The 17802-nt window shown below is 51.8% G+C and overlaps 2 protein-coding genes across 2 annotated transcripts; one reads left to right on the top strand and one right to left on the bottom strand.

Annotated features, from left to right (window-relative positions):
* The first annotated feature begins 4215 nt into the window (after positions 1–4215).
* On the top strand, positions 4216–10702 carry ZBTB39 (zinc finger and BTB domain containing 39). Its single transcript, XM_045463331.1, has 2 exons — positions 4216–4362; positions 5879–10702. The coding sequence occupies exon 2, from the start codon at positions 5923–5925 to the stop codon at positions 8056–8058; it is 2136 nt and encodes a 711-aa protein (XP_045319287.1). The 5' UTR covers positions 4216–4362; positions 5879–5922; the 3' UTR covers positions 8059–10702.
* A 4305-nt stretch (positions 10703–15007) lies between these two features.
* Positions 15008–17534, bottom strand: GPR182 (G protein-coupled receptor 182). The gene is made up of 2 exons (XM_045464123.1): positions 17022–17534; positions 15008–16498 (listed from the first exon to the last, which is right to left on the bottom strand). Exon 2 carries the CDS (start codon positions 16480–16482, stop codon positions 15337–15339), a length of 1146 nt encoding a protein of 381 aa, XP_045320079.1. The 5' UTR covers positions 16483–16498; positions 17022–17534; the 3' UTR covers positions 15008–15336.
* Between the last annotated feature and the right edge of the window lie 268 nt (positions 17535–17802).

The raw sequence follows: 17802 nt of genomic DNA, 5'->3' as shown, positions 1-17802 counted from the left end.
TACCTAGAGTGATGTATTTATTTGGCTGGTGGGTGAGTTTTTCTCTTCCTTGACTCTTCGAGCTACGTAATATACACATACATGTATGCACACATACATATATCATATATAAATGGAAGCATCTTTATTTGCCACGCATATCAATTTCCCCAACAGTGCCTTCAGCAGTGCTTCATACAATTAGTATGGAAGACTTATTTAGTAATTAAAAAATAAATGAAGGGCGCCTGGGTGGCTCAGTTGGTTGCGCGTCTGACTTCGGCTCAGGTCATGATCTCGCGGTTCATGAATTCCAGCCCTGCATCTGGCTCACTGCTGTCAGCACAGAGCCTGCTTTGGATCCTCTGCTCTCTTTCTCTTTCTGCCTCTCTCCTGCTCATGTTCTCTCTCTCAAAAATAAATAAACATTTCAGAAATAATAAATGAATGAATTTGGAAGATGGTTTCTAGCGGTCAAAGATTTTCACAGACTAGCTTCAGATAAAGGAAAAATATATTCTCAATGGCTTGTCTGTATTTCTAGGATGAGCCTAGGAGACATCAGTCCCTGCATCTGACTCTACTTAGAGAAGGAGAGGGAGGTCAAGGCTGTGCAAGGACCCAGCCACAGAGGAGGATGCATCTATTGAATTGTACCATTTTTCTGTCTCCAAATGTCGAGCATGGATCCTGTAACGGTGACCTATACACATCGTTTACAGTGGAGCCAGTGGTGGACAAGCAAACAACGCTTGGTCTTGCCAGGATGGGGTGTGGATGGGGAAGTTACTACGGAGGCCAAGAAAGAAGGGAGCAGGTATCTTCAGTGTCAGCTGGCCATTTCAGCTATTATAAAGGGAAAACATTTGTCTCAGACTCCTCTACAATGCAACTGACACCAGCCCCTGTAGCACTGGTCTAGCAGTCCACAGAATATGTAAGCCCAAGGATCCCAAGGAGGTGTTCTGTACCCTAAGGGAACAGTCTGGGAGATCCTCAGGCTCCGTATTTTAGCCTGGTGCAGGGCCTGGCAGTACCCCCTGACCTGCCCTGCTACAACATCAACGCTCCATTCTCCCAAGGCAGTGTAGAGACAGGGCCACGGAGCCAGAGGTCGCTTCCTACAGTTCCTTCACCCCAGTGAAAGTTCTCTCTTCCCAGAACCTTAATGGGGCAACTTTGGACCCACAGCTGAACGGCAGGGATGGGGGAGGAGAGAAAGCTCAACTCAGCATCCCTTAGGTCAGGTTTATTGCTACAGGTCAAAGAATGTTCTTACCCCAGAGCCTCAAGCCTTTCTTCAGTGATTCATCATGTTGGCTTTTCAAAATGATCTATCTAGGTTTTAAAGTGGGGTAACTTTTGCAGAGTCTGGGGAATTTATTTAGGTCATGAAAGCTTCAAGAGTTGTTTCTGCTCAGACTTGGGAGATGGGCGTGTGTGCTGAGATGACACAGTGCTTTGCCAAGTAGGAGTATAAATGCAGAAAGGTTGCTCTCTGGTGGGGCTGACAAAAATTGCAGTCCTTGGGATTCCAGGAAAAAGGAAGCCACATTTTAAGTGTACTTGGAGAACGTGTGAAGGAATACTGGCCCTCCTCTTCCTGTTGTAAAGAGGTTGGTGCCTAAGGAGACCTGGCCAATAAGACCTTGACCGGATTTGTGGCTTCTCCACTTAGCTGTGTGTGTGTGTGTGTGTGTGTGTGTGTGTGTGTGTGTGTGTGACTGGGATTGCATGGTGATTTTTACTTTAAAAAGATTTCAGTCTTAAAGTTTCTGGACTAATTCCAACGTGTGTGGAGGTGTGGTTTCGCCACACTAACAAGCAATGCTCTGACACTGTCTACCCAGAGATAATATCAGATTCCACAGGTTAAGAGCTCAGTCCACTGAGACTGCCTCTTGCTTGGGATGCCCTTTCATGTCCAGGTTGTTACCTGTGTTCTGACCTACAGGCTCTGGTAATGAAATAAAATATATACATATATTTCTTATTATAAATTACAATATCACAACTATAAACAGTATAAACTTTAATCTACACCTTTAAGGTGGTTTCTTAGCTCGTGAAGTACATTTACCAGGGTCAACACTCCCCTAGAGATAGTTAAGGCATTTGGTTAGGAAGCTTGAAGAGGCCCCAGACTTTTGCAGCCTAACGTCTCAGAGTCATGCTGGAGGTGTGGAGTCTATCAGTTGTGTGAGGGTCCACTTTAGGGGCACACTCGGTCACCTCGTCCAACTGTGGGGGTTGGCCTGCCACTGGAACGTGTATCAGCTTCCAAGTGACCCTTTTGTGAGAGAGCTAAGTGGGATTGTCTGCCCCCCAAACTACAAGAGGGTCCTATGACCGTTTTTGTATCTCCTTGCTAATAAATATTACATGATTGGCGTCATTTGGTAGAACACTTGCTTTTGGTATAATCTAACACCAGTTAGTGAGGTTGTGGAACGGGGGACACCCAATCTCCCACATGCGTCAAGATAACTGATGGTTACTGAATAGCCAAACTGTCTTAGATCACTTGGCAACTTCCAGCGCATCCTCCTCTTCCCATTCACCCATGGAGGAATTACTGAACTCTACCGTGCGCCTGCTCTGGGGGGGTTGTGCCTGGCCGCTTTCCATCATCTGGCAGTGGACAGAATGTGCTGGGAGAGAGGCTGAAAGAGAAGGGTCCCAGAGCCTGAGGGGTTCCTATGTATTGAGGGGAGAGGATGGGATGCCCATGACCGCTAATGTCTTCGGTGGTAATGGTGGTGGAGGGGCGGTGGCAGGGAGGGCAGGGAGTTTTAGTTTGATGACAATTTTGGGGCAGGGGCATCTGAGGAGAGGATTTGGAGGGTAGATGCAGTGCTAAGGGAAACGAGTGGATAGAAGCAGCACAACTGAACTCTAGAAACAGTTGAAGATATAATGGAAGAAAAATAATTTTCCCTCAACCCTTCCAAGTTCTTGGCTGAGACCACCCTATAATAAAAGACTGATTAACAGGAGAAAAACAAACAGAAGTTGAGTAGCCTCAACAGTATACCTCCTGTATACATGGGAGATGTCCAGGAAAACAGAGTCACTCCCTAAAATGGCCTAAGCCGTCACCTTAAATACCATCTCTAGCTAAAGACCAAAGAATATACTGGGGGTAGAGAGCCAGTTATGGAGGGTTTTCAGGTCAAGCATGGTAAATAAGGGTATGGTTGTTAGGCAGATTTAAGTCTTGCCTTCTCCATTGATAAGAGTTTCTGGAGATTTAGTCATTTTCTCTTCCTCGTACAGAGAGGGAGACACCCTTACAAACGGAGATTTCCCTTATAAATGTAATTTTTATTCTGCTTTCAGAGCTTCTCCTGTGCCTACCGTTTCTTAAAAATAAGCGATCTAAAATAATCCTTATGCCAAAAAGGCATATTTGGGGTGGCAAATTCTGCTCGCCTTCAGGGAGGACAGACTGCAGGAAACAGGCTTGGGCTCCCAAGGTGGAGTGGGATCCTGTAAATTCCGTCCTTTGGCTCCTAGGTGGGAGGAGGGGCATCCTCGAATTTTCAGAAGAGCGTGTACCAGGGGCCCAGCCCTCAAGTTCATTCAGTCAAGCAGGCTTTATTAAGCACCAATCATAAGGACCAGGAAGTATGTGGTAAGCACTGCATTGAGTAGTTCTCGAGAAAGAAAGATCCCTGACTTCAGGAAGCTCTCAGCCTAGCTAGCTCACAGCCTAATGGAGACTATAAATTAATCAAATAATCTTACTTTACCCCCTCTTTTTTGCAAAACCACAATAGTGGAAGTTTTGAGAAGCTTCTGGGACTAGGAGACCTAGGTCAGGGTAGAGGATGAGTGTAGAGTCGGGATAGGGTTTTTCACTTATCCGGGTCCCAGGGCGAGGAGGGAATGGTCCTCCACCTGGTAGATCAGAACATTTCAGAAAAACCAGGATCAAGGGAGTTGGAAACTTCCCCGCAGCAGCTCGCGCCGCGGCCGGGCCCGCGGTCCCAGGGCCGCGCGGGGGCGGGAGGTGAGGCCTGGGCAGGGGTCCCGCGGCGCCCGGGGGCCCGGCCGGCCGGCCGGCTGCTGGGGGCGGGCGGAGTCTTGGCGGCTCCGGCCCCGTCCACCTGGCGCCCGGCCCCGCCGTGGGGGGGCGCTGCCTCCTCCCGGGCGGCTGGGGGCGCTGCGACCAAGCGGCGGGGGGCGCTGCCTCCTCCGGGACGGCGGGGGGCGCTGCGGGCCGGGCGGCGGGGGCGGCCCGGGCCGGCGCGGCGAGCGGCGCGGCGGATGGAGAGTCTGGCCGCGGCCGGCGGCGCCGCCTCCTCGTCGGGCCGGGCACGGCGGGCCGGGGCCTTTGTGTGAGGCGGCGGTGGCGATGGTGCTCGGGCCCCGCGGAGCCGGGTAAGCGCGGCCGGGCCGAGGGCTGCCCCTGGCCGAGGCCCGACCCCCCTCCCGGCCCTTCTCTCGCTCTTGCTGGGCTCCCTCCTGCCGGCTCCCCTGGGCCGGACCCATCATTCCCGGCCGCGCGCCGACCCCGGCGGGTCCCGCCGCCCATCCCTTCTATCCCGTCCGGCCCGGCGCCCCGGCCCCCGTCCGGAGGCGCTCCGGGAGATCCCCCGCCGTTTGAGGAGGGACCGAGGTGCTCGGTGGCCCCCAGATTGGAGCACCCTCGCCCGATCCAACGCCCTTCTTCCTGGATTCGACCCTCCAGAGGGGAGACTGCGGCGCCACCAGATTGTTGGGGTGCCTTCTCGGAAGTTCCCAGTCTGCCTCCCTCCCACCCCCCGACTCAGGCTTTCCGGTGCCCCCACCTGATGTGTGGCCACCAGGGCCCGGGAGATGCTTCACTGGTATCCCAGCAATGCGCAGAAGCTTCTTGGACCCCAGCAAAAGTTGGGAGTTAGTAGGAGGTGGTGAGGTGGAGAAAGGGGCTGTGTCGCGCGGGGCGAGTGGTGAGACTGAAGGAGAATGTAGCTAGCTTGTCTTCCTTAGGCATGCAGTACTCGAAAGGGGGGAAAAGTGGGATCTGGGAAGCCTTTAGGAGTCTTACCTATATAATTAGATGCCTTCTTAGGGCATCAAGTAAAAATCTGGTAGTTCTGGTCAGCGTATGCATAAGTCCCAAAGAGGGTGGTAAAAGAAAAAAAAAAAAAAAAAAACAAACATATTTAAGTAAGAGTAAATACCACAGTGTATTCTACTTTGCTTTATTTCTTTGGGTCCTGAGTGCTTTAGCTTCATCCAAAGCATACAGAGAAGGTGACAGAACACTATCTGGATGGCTCTGGGCTATGGCGAGACAAGAGAGTAGGCAGGTAGCAGGGAGAGATGGGAACTCGTGAATGAGCAAGAGGTTTATTGGACTGAAAAGACACAGCATTGATAGGAAACTAAAAGAGCAACCTTATCTTGCCCTCAGTGGCTAATGGAGCTTTGGTAATTGTGTCCCAAGATGTATATGGCATTTGGCAATTGTAAGAGAAGTGAATGTACTCAATGAGATAGGAAAGCTTGTATTCAGGAAGAAATTAGAAAATTAATATGAGTAAAATCTGAGCCGTGGCTCTGGTAATGAAATAAAAACGGTGTCTGAGAGGGTGCCTCTGGCTTGGCTCTGAGGCACTAGCTCCTGTCCAACCAGGCCTACAACCTCTCTTACTGACTCTTAAAGACCAAGCTGTCAGATTTTTTTCAATACTTTTGGATTTTGTTAGGACGACTCTGTGACTATGCAGGGAGAGAGGTCATTGTCCCGTCATTGCGCCCAGCAGCATAGACCAGCTCTCCACGTCCATTTTCTCCTGCTCTTCTCCACCCAGGGCTTGGAAACACTCAGACGGGCGGTATTTTCTTCCGCAGAGCTCCTCGCCTGCAGGGATGTGTGTGGCCATCCATCTCTTCCTTTTGCTGTCCGTAGGTGAACCGTGCTGATACAGAGGCAACTTCACAGGAGCTGCTAAGATGGGCATGAGGATCAAACTGCAAAGCACCAACCACCCCAACAACCTGCTGAAGGAACTCAACAAGTGCCGGCTCTCGGAGACCATGTGCGATGTCACCATTGTGGTGGGGAGCCGCTCCTTCCCGGCCCACAAAGCCGTGCTGGCCTGTGCAGCTGGCTATTTCCAGAACCTCTTCCTGAACACTGGGCTCGATGCCGCCAGGACCTACGTGGTGGACTTCATCACCCCTGCCAACTTTGAGAAGATTCTGAGCTTTGTCTACACATCAGAGCTCTTCACAGACCTGATCAATGTTGGGGTCATCTACGAGGTGGCCGAGCGCCTGGGTATGGAGGATCTCCTTCGGGCCTGCCACTCCACCTTTCCTGACCTGGAGAGCACGGCCGTGGCCAAGCCCCTGACCGGCGCCAGTGAGAGCCACTCTGGCGCCCAGAGTTGTAGCTCGGCAGAACCTACCTATCCCCTTGGAGACCTCCGGGCTGGTGGGGAGCACTTCGGTCCTGATAGGAACTACGTGTTACCTAGTGATGCTGGAGGAAGCTGTAAAGACGAAGAGAGAAATGTTACCGGTGACACTAACCATAGCCTGCCTCTGCCACAGCAGCCACTGCCGCCAAAGACAGAAGACCATGATGCTCCTGCTCCTTTCACTTCCGTCCCCAGGATGGCGACTCCACCAGGCCTAGGCACTGTCAGCATGGGCATCCAAACCAGCACCAGCTGCTGCCAGCCATACAAAGTTCAGAGCAATGGAGACTTCAGTAAAAACAGTTTCTTCACCACTGACAATGCAATTGACATGACCACTGGGACCAACTCCTGTCTGAGCAATAGCGACCACTCCAAAGATCCAGGCTTTGGGCAGATGGATGAGCTCCAGCTGGAGGACCTGGGGGATGGTGACTTGCCATTTGAAGACCCCACTGAGGAGACAGGCACGGCCGAGGAGGTGATCGAGTTGAGTGACGACAGTGAGGATGAGCTGACTTTTGGAGAGAGTGACAGCCGAGAGAATAAGGCCATGCCCTGCCAGGTGTGCAAGAAAGTTCTAGAGCCCAACATTCAGCTGATCCGACAGCATGCTCGGGACCACGTGGACCTGCTGACAGGCAACTGCAAGGTCTGTGAGACCCACTTCCAGGACCGAAACTCCCGGGTGACCCACGTCCTGTCCCACATTGGTATTTTCCTCTTCTCCTGCGACATGTGTGAAACTAAATTCTTTACGCAGTGGCAGCTGACCCTCCACCGACGGGATGGGATATTTGAGAACAACATTATTGTCCACCCCAACGATCCCCTGTCTGGGAAGCTGGGTTTGTTTTCAGGGACAGCCTCCGCGGAGTTGAAATGCGCTGCCTGTGGGAAGGCACTGGCCAAAGATTTCCACGTGGTCCGGGGGCACATCCTGGACCATCTAAACCTGAAGGGCCAGGCCTGTAGCGTCTGTGACCAGCGCCACCTCAACCTCTGCAGCCTCATGTGGCACACGCTGTCCCATCTCGGCATTTCAGTCTTCTCCTGCTCTGTCTGTGCGAACAGCTTTGTGGACTGGCATCTCCTAGAGAAGCACATGGCCGTGCACCAAAGCCTGGAAGACGCCCTCTTCCGCTGCCACTTGTGCAGCCAGAGCTTTAAGTCGGAGGCCGCCTATCGCTACCATGTCAGCCAGCACAAGTGCAACAGTGGCCTTGACGCCCGGCCTGGCTTTGGGCTGCAGCACCCAGCTCTCCAGAAGCGGAAGCTGCCCGCGGAGGAGTTCCTGAGTGAGGAGCTGGCTCTGCAGGGCCAAGCTGGGAACAGCAAGTATAGCTGCAAGGTCTGTGGCAAAAGGTTCGCCCACACAAGCGAGTTCAACTACCACCGGCGGATCCACACGGGCGAGAAGCCGTACCAGTGTAAGGTGTGCCACAAGTTTTTCCGAGGCCGCTCGACCATCAAGTGCCACCTGAAGACGCACTCGGGGGCCCTCATGTACCGCTGCACGGTCTGTGGCCACTACAGCTCCACCCTTAACCTCATGAGCAAGCACGTTGGCGTGCACAAAGGCAGCCTCCCGCCCGACTTCACCATCGAACAGACCTTCATGTACATTATCCATTCCAAAGAGGCAGAAAAGAACCCGGACAGCTGACTGGGTCCCAGCGGAGCTAGGGGGAGCTCCCAGGCGGCAGCCAGGACGTTGATTTTCTAGTGGCTGTTGGTCCCTCTCCAGCCGGAGTTTCAGTTTGGCCTTGCTAGGAATTCTGTTCTGTCCTGTGTTTAAAGAAGAAAAGAAGAAGAAAGAGCACACGAGCTGTTACTGTATTTGAGAAGCGACGGCCCTATCATGTTTACCTCCTTACCTGTTCTTGCCCAGGAAGGGCTGTGTTTTTTGATTCTTTTGAGGCCGGTTTGGGCATCTGGTCAGGCAGTTGGCGTCAACTAGATCCCCTCTCCGAGCCTCTCAAGTTTTAGTTTACTGATAGGTTTTATGCTGCTAACAATCCAACCAACGGCCTCACTGAATAGAGGAGGTGGAGAGAGGGCTTTTCACTGTGGGTGTTAGTACCAGATTTCCAACTGGGACGCCCAGCTGTGAGAGAGATTTTGGAAATGTGGTCGTTCAGAAAAGACTAGTCAGCAGGGCAGCTCACCTCAGGTTCCCGGCCCAGCCCTCAGCAGGGAAAAGGCAGATGGGATGGAGGTGCCTGCTTGTTGCGACACTCTAATCTGCTGATGGGACAGTAAAATCTTTTGGCAGCTAGATCCAAACTGGGGACAAAGCTTTCTATTTAGGTCAGAACGCTTTGGGATGAATCCTTGCCAGTCAGAAGAGGTGGCCTGCGGTGCCGCCAGAAGTGGCAGCCGGGATGGACAGGAAGGGAGGTTTCTCCTTTCTCCTCAATTCCAAAGAAATACGGTTTTATGGAGTTATAGCCCAGGTTGCTAGGCCTTCCCTGTGGGGTAAAGAGGACAAGGAGCCACTTTGATACAGTCACCTGTCATCTGGCGGCCTCCGTCGAGCTTGAGTTTCCTGGTGGAGAGGTGGGGATGTCTCTGACAGCAGCAGCCTTGCCTTAATTTACATCCAGTCTCCCACCTAGAAGTGTGTTTGACCTGTGGTGTAGATGAGAAGACCCCATGAGGTGGCAGAGTGATGGACTGTGAGCCCTTCAGGATTGAAGGGACCTGGGTAACGTGGTGTGTAGCGGGATGTGCGCTCTGTCTGTCCCAGTCGGGTAACCCATTGTTTACTTTGTACACTAACTGGCCGGGAGCCTTGGCAGCTCACCTTTGACCTGCTGGAATTTATCCTGATCTGTCATTGCATTGCCACCAGGGGGCGCTATTGGAGGGCAGCTGGTTTAGGCCCTCCCTGGGTGGCTGTGATGGAGTCTGCCCAGTCCTTGGGGCTGGTTGGCTCCGTTCTGTGGCTTTTGAGGGGTTTCTGCCCAAAGAAGTCTTGAGGGAGAGGGCCCTCGGATCTCGCATATTCACAAGGTAGCACCTCAGTAACTCATACTACCTCACCCTGCTCAGGCGAGCTCTGGGAGTCCCTGGCCGAGGCCCTGACACTGCCCTTGGTGGGACTCAGCCGCACCCCGGGCTGTTTCACAAGCAAGTGGTTTTAATTCACTCACAGAGCCTTTTTGGACAATAATATTTATTTATTTTTGCTTTTATATACATATTATCCAGCATCTCTTTTGGATTAGTGACTTCAGGAAAATGAGTTTCTCTCCAGCAAGTAGCCATATTCCAGGGGACAATCCTGGCCAGAGATTTGGGAAACAGGGGCTAGAATAGGGGAGAAGGTGTCAAGCCTTTAAACAAGCAAATTCTTTTCTTTCTCTCCACATGGTCTCTTGCATTACCCTTTAGATAATGGATGTAAGTTCTAGAAATTTGGGGCCTATTAAATTCCTAGGCCTTTTATCCCTCTTCCTTCCTGTGATTGAGTAGATTGGGGATTGTGTTGAGGGTAACAAGTTATATGAAGGACCTTTTTGCACATTTTCTCATCCTTCCTAAACTTGGGAAGCTATGTTAACATATACAGGCAAGCCAAAGCTCCGTCCTTGTTGGACTTGCTGTCTCTCTCCCTAGCCCTAAGTTGCTAAAGCCTCCCAGTTAGGGTGCATGACTCTCTGGTCGGGTGACTGTTACACAAAGAGATTTGTACAGTGGCCACTTTTCACCATCTAAACCCAACTTGTTACCTGTTGCCTCAGGTCATTCTTGTCAGGAGAGCAGTGCTGAGACTTTTTTTTTTTTTTTTTTTTAAGTTTATTTATTTTGAGAGAGTACAGTACAAGCAGGGGAGGGGCAGCGAGAGGGAGAGACAGAATCCCAAGCAGTCTCCATGCTGTCGGCACAGAGCCCAAGGCGGGGCTCAAACCCACGAACCGGAAGATCGTGACCGGAGCTGAGAGCAAGAGCCGGACGCTCAACTGACTGAGCCACCCAGGTGCCCCAGTGCTGAGATTTTTCACCCCTGGTTGGCTTCTCCCTTTCTTCCTCATGCTGACCATTAGAAATTTAAGGAGAACGTGCAAAAGGCTACCGTCTAGTGTCTGCTAAGCTTTTCAAGCCTGGGTAATTCCCAGACTGTTGATGAGGACTGATTTTTGAATGGTCAGATTTGAGAGAGGTGGTACTTACTGGAACCCAGCCAGGTAGCTGAGAATGGATCAGTGTGCTGGAGAAACCCTTTTCCTTAACGGAGGGCATTGTGGATGCTGGGTAGTCTGTATACTTAACCTGAAACTGTGAAGTTTTCCCTTTTTGCCAGTAAACCAAAAAGCAAATCCTTGAAACTTTGCCCCTGAAACACTAAACAAAAAACTGCGTTCCCTGATCCTCCTGAGGTCAAGTGGTTGATCAGGGTGGCCTGGTTGGTTGCAGTTAGACATGTAGCAGGGTCAGTAGCTCATGAGGCTCACTGACCAAACCCTGTTCCTCTGCTTGTCCCCATATTCACACCTGACCCTTCCCTCTGTTTGGAGTCATGTTTGCTGCCTCCAGCTCACTCTTTTCTGAACTGTTTTACTTGAAACTCTCTATTGTGGCAGAGGGCATCTGGGATACCTGGTTGAAGGTATTCATTTTCTTTTGAGTTTTTTTATTTTCTTTCAACCTTCTGTTCATTTGATTTTGTTGCCCCCATGCCCCCCCTTCCCCACCGCCCCCCCCTTCCCCACCGCCCCCCCCTTCCCCACCGCCCCCCCCTTCCCCACCTTGGAGCCCAGTTTAGCAGTCTGCTGTATTGTTCTGAGGTTCTCTTTGAGCCCTGAATGTCTTTTTTTTTTTCTCCCTTTTTCCTTTTTCTTGTTCTGACTCAGGACGAGCTACGTAATTTGCAGAGCCCTTTGTTTAAAAATGAAGAATTTCGAGATGGCGACTGTAGAGCATTAAACCAGGCATGAGGCTATTCCCAACCTGTTTCTTAAGGGAAAAAGGTAATACTTGTATGGCACATTGGAAGAAACAGCAGAGGCTGCTTGTGGCCAGAGGAGGGGATCTGTATCCTGCTTCTCCTGTGACTCAGTGATGGCTCACTGATGGCCACAGCACCTGCTGGGAAGCGCTGCTGTATTTTAGTATTTGGTCCTAAATTTTAAGGCCCCAGGGAGTCTCTATAGTTCATGGCTAGCTGGAAAAAAAAGAGGTGGGAGTTGGGCCCACGTGACCTCTAAGAACCAGGAAATGGGTAAAAGTTCTTTTTGACTTTCTTCCTTTCTGTTCAGCATCCCTTGGTCTCCAGGACAAACCTTTGGGCTTTAATACCTTCTCCCCAGTCAGGTTTTGCTACTGATGAATACTCTTTGTTTTCTGGCCTCTTGCTGTGCCCTATTCTTGAGACTACTCATCTTTGGAAGCAAATTCAAATCCTTTTATAGATGGACACTGATTTTGTTGGCACGGGAGTGGGCTGTGTGGAGAAGTCTGCCCATCTGGAGGTCCCCACACATCCTTTTGCCTCAGTCCTGCACTGAGTGAGTCAGGAAGCACAGGCACACAGCACTGATTTCATTGTGATCACGCATCGTAAGCTGAACACCCGAATGGAAATGAAACTGTTTTGATTTCGATGTTTCTTTAACACCCCTCCCCCTGTCCAGTCTGCCCTCCCCTCCCACCTCTGCTAGCGAAAGTCTCTTACGAAACCAAGAAGAGTTGTTGACGTCTAACTTCCTTCCATTAAATTAATAAGTACTGACCTCCTAATATTTAAGTGTTTACTATCTATTGCTGTAAAGTTTTGTATATTTTGTAAACTTCTTTTCCCAAATAGTAGATGTCTAAAATCGTTGTACATCTGATTCTTTTATATTCCATTGTTCGGCACAAAGTGTGGTTTTTATTTAGAATAAAAAAAAAAAAAGGAAATTTGAAACGAGAATTCTTTTCCTACTGACTGGGGTTACTGTCCCTTGTTGAGATCAGAGCCCAGCACCCGTTAGCGGCAGCTTTCTCAGCAGCTGCCAGGATTCTTCCAGGTGGCAGCTTCCTTTCCTGTAGCTGGAATCCCCCAGGGCTGACTTGTTGACCTGTTTTTAGTGGGAAATTAAGTCAATAACCCAACCTTTCCAGGGGAAACCTCCCTGAGGGGATCTTCCGTTGGCTCAGAGAGTAGTGGGACTCTTGCTCATGTCTAGTTGGACAAGAGATTTGGCCTCAAAGTGTCCTGCCAGTGCCATCGGATTCACTGACATGGTATGTTGGAGCGGAGAGAGGCAGAATCAGGGAGGAGGTGGAGGTTTGGCACAATCTCACGAGGTCGATAACAAATGTACCTCCACAGAGAAGGAGATAGACCTCAGAGGCTGGGGCGTGATGTGGCCCATTTGGTCTCAGCACAGTGGCCAGCCGTGACCCCCAGCGGTGCTCAGTCAGTGCTGAGCCGAGCAGCCTTGCTGTGGTCAGTATCACTGGTTCTCTGTCCTCCCGAGGCCCTGAGGAGGTATTCATACTGCCCTGGGTGACAGCGGTTGCCAGAGAAATCTGTGAGAAGAGTGAGACCGTGGGGGGATGGCCTCTGAGGTCACTTGGGATAGGACCGGTGTAAAATTAGGTTCCCTTTAGGAAGCTTCTGGAGCCCAAGTCCGAGGAGGCAGTGATGTAGGCATCAGATTTTGGCTTGGTTTTTATATGAGCACAAGGGACGAGGGTCTTTAGTGCATTTTCTGTATTACTGGGTTAAACCCTTACTGCAACCCCATGTCACAACCTGGACTTTCCCGGTTGAAAAAGCCCTCAGCTCTGTGCCACTGAGCAGCTGTTTGTCACTTAAGACCCTTTGAGATTTGGGCCCAACGAGCAGGAGGATCATAGGGGGATTTCCCTCTGTGCTCCTGATGCACGGGTATGTACACTATTGGAGCACGTGTTTCATGCATCTGTGAATATGGTTTCAGATTTCTAAGAACAGAGGAGAGAGCACTCTGGGTCAGTGAATGGTTGTTCCAAGTTAAACATTCCAGAAATACTGAGCCCTTGAGCAGAACAGAGGCTCTCAGTGATTATGCCCACAAGCCCTTCATTCTCCACAGCCAGGACTAGGAGGCCAGAGACTTGGAACCAGTGGATCATGTTCTTAGGCCTTGCCTTTGTGGACACGGGCCTAGACCCTAACTGATAAATGAGTCTTTAAAAAAAGATTTTTTTTTAATGTTTTATTTGAGAGAGAGAGAGAGAGAGAGACAATGCGTGAGTGGGGGAGGGGCAGAGAGAGAAGCAGACATAGAATCCTAAGCAGCCTCCAGGCTCCAAGCTGTCAGCATAGAGCCCAATGCGGGGCTCGAACCCACGAACTGTGAGATCATGACCTGAGCTGAGGTTGGACGCTCAACTGACTGAGCCACCCAGGGACCCTGATAAATGAGTTGTTTACAGAAGACCTAATTTTTTTTTTTTTTTTTAGGATTTTTAAAATTGTCTTTTATTTTGAGAGAGAGTATGAGTAGGGGGGGAGCAGAGAGAACCCCAAGCAGGCTCTGCACTCTCACAAACCTTGAGATCATGACCTGAGCCAAGAGCAAGAGTTGGATGCTTAACCGACTGAGTCACCAGGTGCCCCCAGAAGACCTACTTATTAATAAGAAGACTTCATTTCCTATCTATGGGACAAGCATGAATAGAAGTAAGTTGCAGGACAGGAAAATTATGAAAAGACCTGGCCAAGGAGAATGAAGTTTAGCGGTGAGAACAGACTTAGAAGAATACCAGAGCGGGGCCCCTGGGTGGCTCAGTCGGTTAAGTGTCCAACTTCAGCTCAGGTCATGATCTCGCAGTTTGTGAGTTCAAGCCCCACCTCAGGCTCTGTGCTGACAACGCAGAGCCTAGAGCCTGCTTTGGCTTCTGTGTCTCCCCCTCTCTCGGCCCCTCCCCTACTTGTACTCTTTTGGTCTCAAAGATGAATAAATAAACATGTTTTAAAAAGTAAGAATACCAGAACTCTGCCCTGTGACAGAATCAGCAAATTTCTGCCTCCCCATCCCATGCAGGGGACAAGGGCTGAGGGACAGAGCATCTGTCAGTGCCTGCTGCTGGCTGTCCCAAGGTCTGCTCCCAGAATGGACATCCTTTGATATTTTCCTATGATCTGGAGAGAAAGCGCGGGATGGGGATGGATTTCTGATAGCCTCTCTTTCTAGAAGTCTGGAGATGTCCTAGATCTGAAGCCAGGAGCAGGTGGGCTGTGAGGAGCACTGACTCTGGGATGGCTCCTCTGCTTCGGGGGGAGGGAAGCAGGATGGATGAAGGGGAGAGTATCAGCAAGGAAATGGAGCCACTTCCTGGATGGTGGGAAGGGTGGGGAGCCAGACCTCTGCTTCACCCCCCTCCATTTGTCATCTCACTGAGGATGCTAGGAAACGTCCTGCCGAGGCCTCCTGGTTCCTTGGCCTCTGACCTCTTGTCCTCACAGCCTGCATAGTTCTCTGGGAGAACAGCAACACACAAACACAAAAGGAAAGTTGTGTGAGCTCCCTGCGGAGCACACTCCTTCCGGCCAGGGTGATTGCTGAAATGAGTGCGTCTCTGTTGAGCATCTCTTTAGCCTATCCCAGCTGGAAGTACAGAGTTTTGAAAGAGCCAGAGTCATGGCTGTCTCTGTTATTTATTTCACTTTTTTTTTTTTTTTCCTGAGTGTCTTCTCTAGTCCTGAGGACCGAGACAAATAGTACAACACTGAGGACTGTTCTCGACCCCTCCCTGGCCCCCTCTCCTCCTCTCACCTCAATATTACAGGACATACTCAAAATTAACCATGAGTGTTCTGACCCTTTCCCCCACACCCCCCCCCCCCAAAATCTCTCACCTACACGTCTAGCCTCCTAGTTTGCTGATGGAGAAGAGTGGGATCTACCTCAGCTGCCTAGGAGAGGCTGAGGGGCAGGGATGGGCGAGGTAGTTGGCGCTTAGAAGTTCAGGCCTGGGTGGTGCTGGGACCTGCTGCGGCGGGCTGGGCGCCCTCCTTGATGATGACGATGGAGTGCTGAGTGGAGGAGGAGGAGAGGGAGGAAGCACGTCTGTCCCCCCTGGCCCGGACCTTGGGAAGGTAATGGACCACAGCACTCAGCAGCTGGTCCCGGAATCTCGGGCTGAGAAAGTTGTAGAGGATAGGGTTGACGACGCAGTGGAGCATGGAGAAGCAGTCAATGATGTCGTAGAAGAAGTACAGCAGGTGGACCAGGTAGCAGTGGAGGGAGACGTGGGTGCCGTGCAGCGTGAGCAGCAGCAGGGTCACGTGGTAGGGCAGCCAGCAGACGGCAAAGACGGCCACGTAGGCACACACCAGCAGGCAGTGGCGCCGGCCCTCTGGCCATCCCGCCCGCCGAAGCCGGCAGGCCGTCAGCACGTTGAAGATCACCATGAGAGGGAAGGGCAGCACGAAGCCCAGGACAGTGGTGGACAGGGCCACCACCAGGGCCCACGTGTTGTACGTTTCAAAGGGCGCCATGAAGAGGCACATGGGCTCCGAGCTCTCCACCAGCTGGATGTGCACCACCTCGGGCAGTGGGATGACGGCAGAGAGGACCCAGACACCCGCGCACACGGCCCGCCGCATCCGGTGCTGGTGGCGCTGCCAGGAGGGAGAGGTGTTGGTGAGGGTGACGTAGCGGTCGATACTGAGGCACACCAGGAAGAAGATGCTGCTGTACATGTTGGCAAAGTAGAAGTAGTGAGTGAAGCGGCAGGAGAAGCTGCCCCAGAGCCAGGTGTAGTCCAGCATGACCTCCAGCATCCACACGGGCAGAGATAGGACGATGCCCAGGTCCGCTATGGCCATGTTGAGAACGTAGAGGTTGAGCAGCCCCGCCCGGCCCAGGCAGCGCCAGTTGACGCAGATCACCAGGAGGTTCTCCACCAGCCCCACCACGAAGATGGCCAGGTAGAGGACAAAGAGGGTCACTTGCTTGGTGTCCTCCCTGAGCTCCATGTGGCACTCGGGCAAAGTGTGGTTGAAGAAATAGAGCAGTTCATTCCAGTTGTGGATCTCCCCAAAGTCACTGGCAGGTGCTGTGGTGAACCCTTCCGAGGGGGTAGGCCCCATGTTGTCCCTGACTGACATCAGGACCAGCAAATGCCTGGTGGGGAGAAGAGAGGGTTGGAAGAGAACGGAGACCTCAAAAGCAGCCTTAAGCCTCAAGTTAGTGGGCTACTGGGACCAGGAGGCTTTGGGGGAAGATTCTGGGTCTGAAGAGGCAAGAAAGGCAGCTTAAATATTCAAACTGTGTATAAACAGTACACAGCTCCCTTGCCAGCTTTGACCTGCGAGCAGAGACATTTTCTTAGGGCTCAGTGGTGGGAGAGACCAGAACTGTTGGTGCCTGACCAGGTTCCTCCCCAGCCTGGCCGGTCCCACCCTATCTCCAGCCCCAGGCCATCTCTGACCTCCACTTCTCTCCTGGAACTTCTCCCCTTGGCCCTTTCGTGTGGGCCTTCCTTAGGAAGTCTTAACTCTGTCCCGCCATCTGGGCTATGGATGTGGACACACACACACACACACACCCCTCTGATTTATCCCTAGGAACATTTGTGGATTGTGCAGAAAAGCCAATTATCTTCAAGCCCTGATTCCCTTCTTCCCTGAGAGAGGGTGACACCCACCTGAGTTTCTGTCTGGAGCGCCTCTGGTCCTGGAGGGCCGGTGGTGGGTCTGGGCTGCTGGGGAGCTGCAAGGAGACTGGAGGGACTGTGGCTGTGGGGCTGGCTCTGCTGTGGGCTTCAGGGCCGTCCTTCTCATCCAGGAAGCAGTGTCACTGGCTGAGGCTCTGTGGGAGAGGGTCAGTGTTTTTCCTGCCTTCCCCCAATCCAGATAGAGGGGAAGTCACAGCAGAAGACCCAGTGTGCCAGGGGCGGGGAGGAGTCAGGCTGCAAGTATTAAAATCCAGACTCTTGACTCACTAGCTATGGGAATTTGCCTCCTTAAGCCTCAGTCCTCTCCTCTGCAAAATGGGACGATAATATCTACTAACAGGGGTGTTGTGAGAATTAAGTGAGCCAACAAGGTAAAGTGCTCAGCACAGGGCTGGGCCTGTGGTCAATGCTTTACACACATATGTGCTTTCCACTCTAAATTGGCTTGGAACCCCACTCTCCCCTGTCTGTTGATTCCTACAAAAGCAGAACTGGATGTGGGTGGGCGGGCTAAAAGAAATCTGAAAATCAGCCAGGCTTTTAGTCACTCTGCCCTTTGCCGCTGGCTCGCACCCATCCCTTGCCATTCTCCCCAGCCTGCATCTTGGCTCTGGGGTGCGAAGCTGGACACAGAGGGAGGATTAAATGTGGGGTGGGAAAGGGAGCTGCACTGAGCTTCAGGGAGTCTCCTAGACCCGGAGGGGGAGAACAGCATCCTTCCCCCACCGCCTCATACTTCTCGTGAAGTGTG

The sequence above is a fragment of the Leopardus geoffroyi genome, chromosome B4, assembly GCF_018350155.1.
Source record: "Leopardus geoffroyi isolate Oge1 chromosome B4, O.geoffroyi_Oge1_pat1.0, whole genome shotgun sequence".
NCBI lineage: Eukaryota > Metazoa > Chordata > Mammalia > Carnivora > Felidae > Leopardus > Leopardus geoffroyi.
This window is presented reverse-complemented; position numbering and strand designations above follow the sequence as displayed.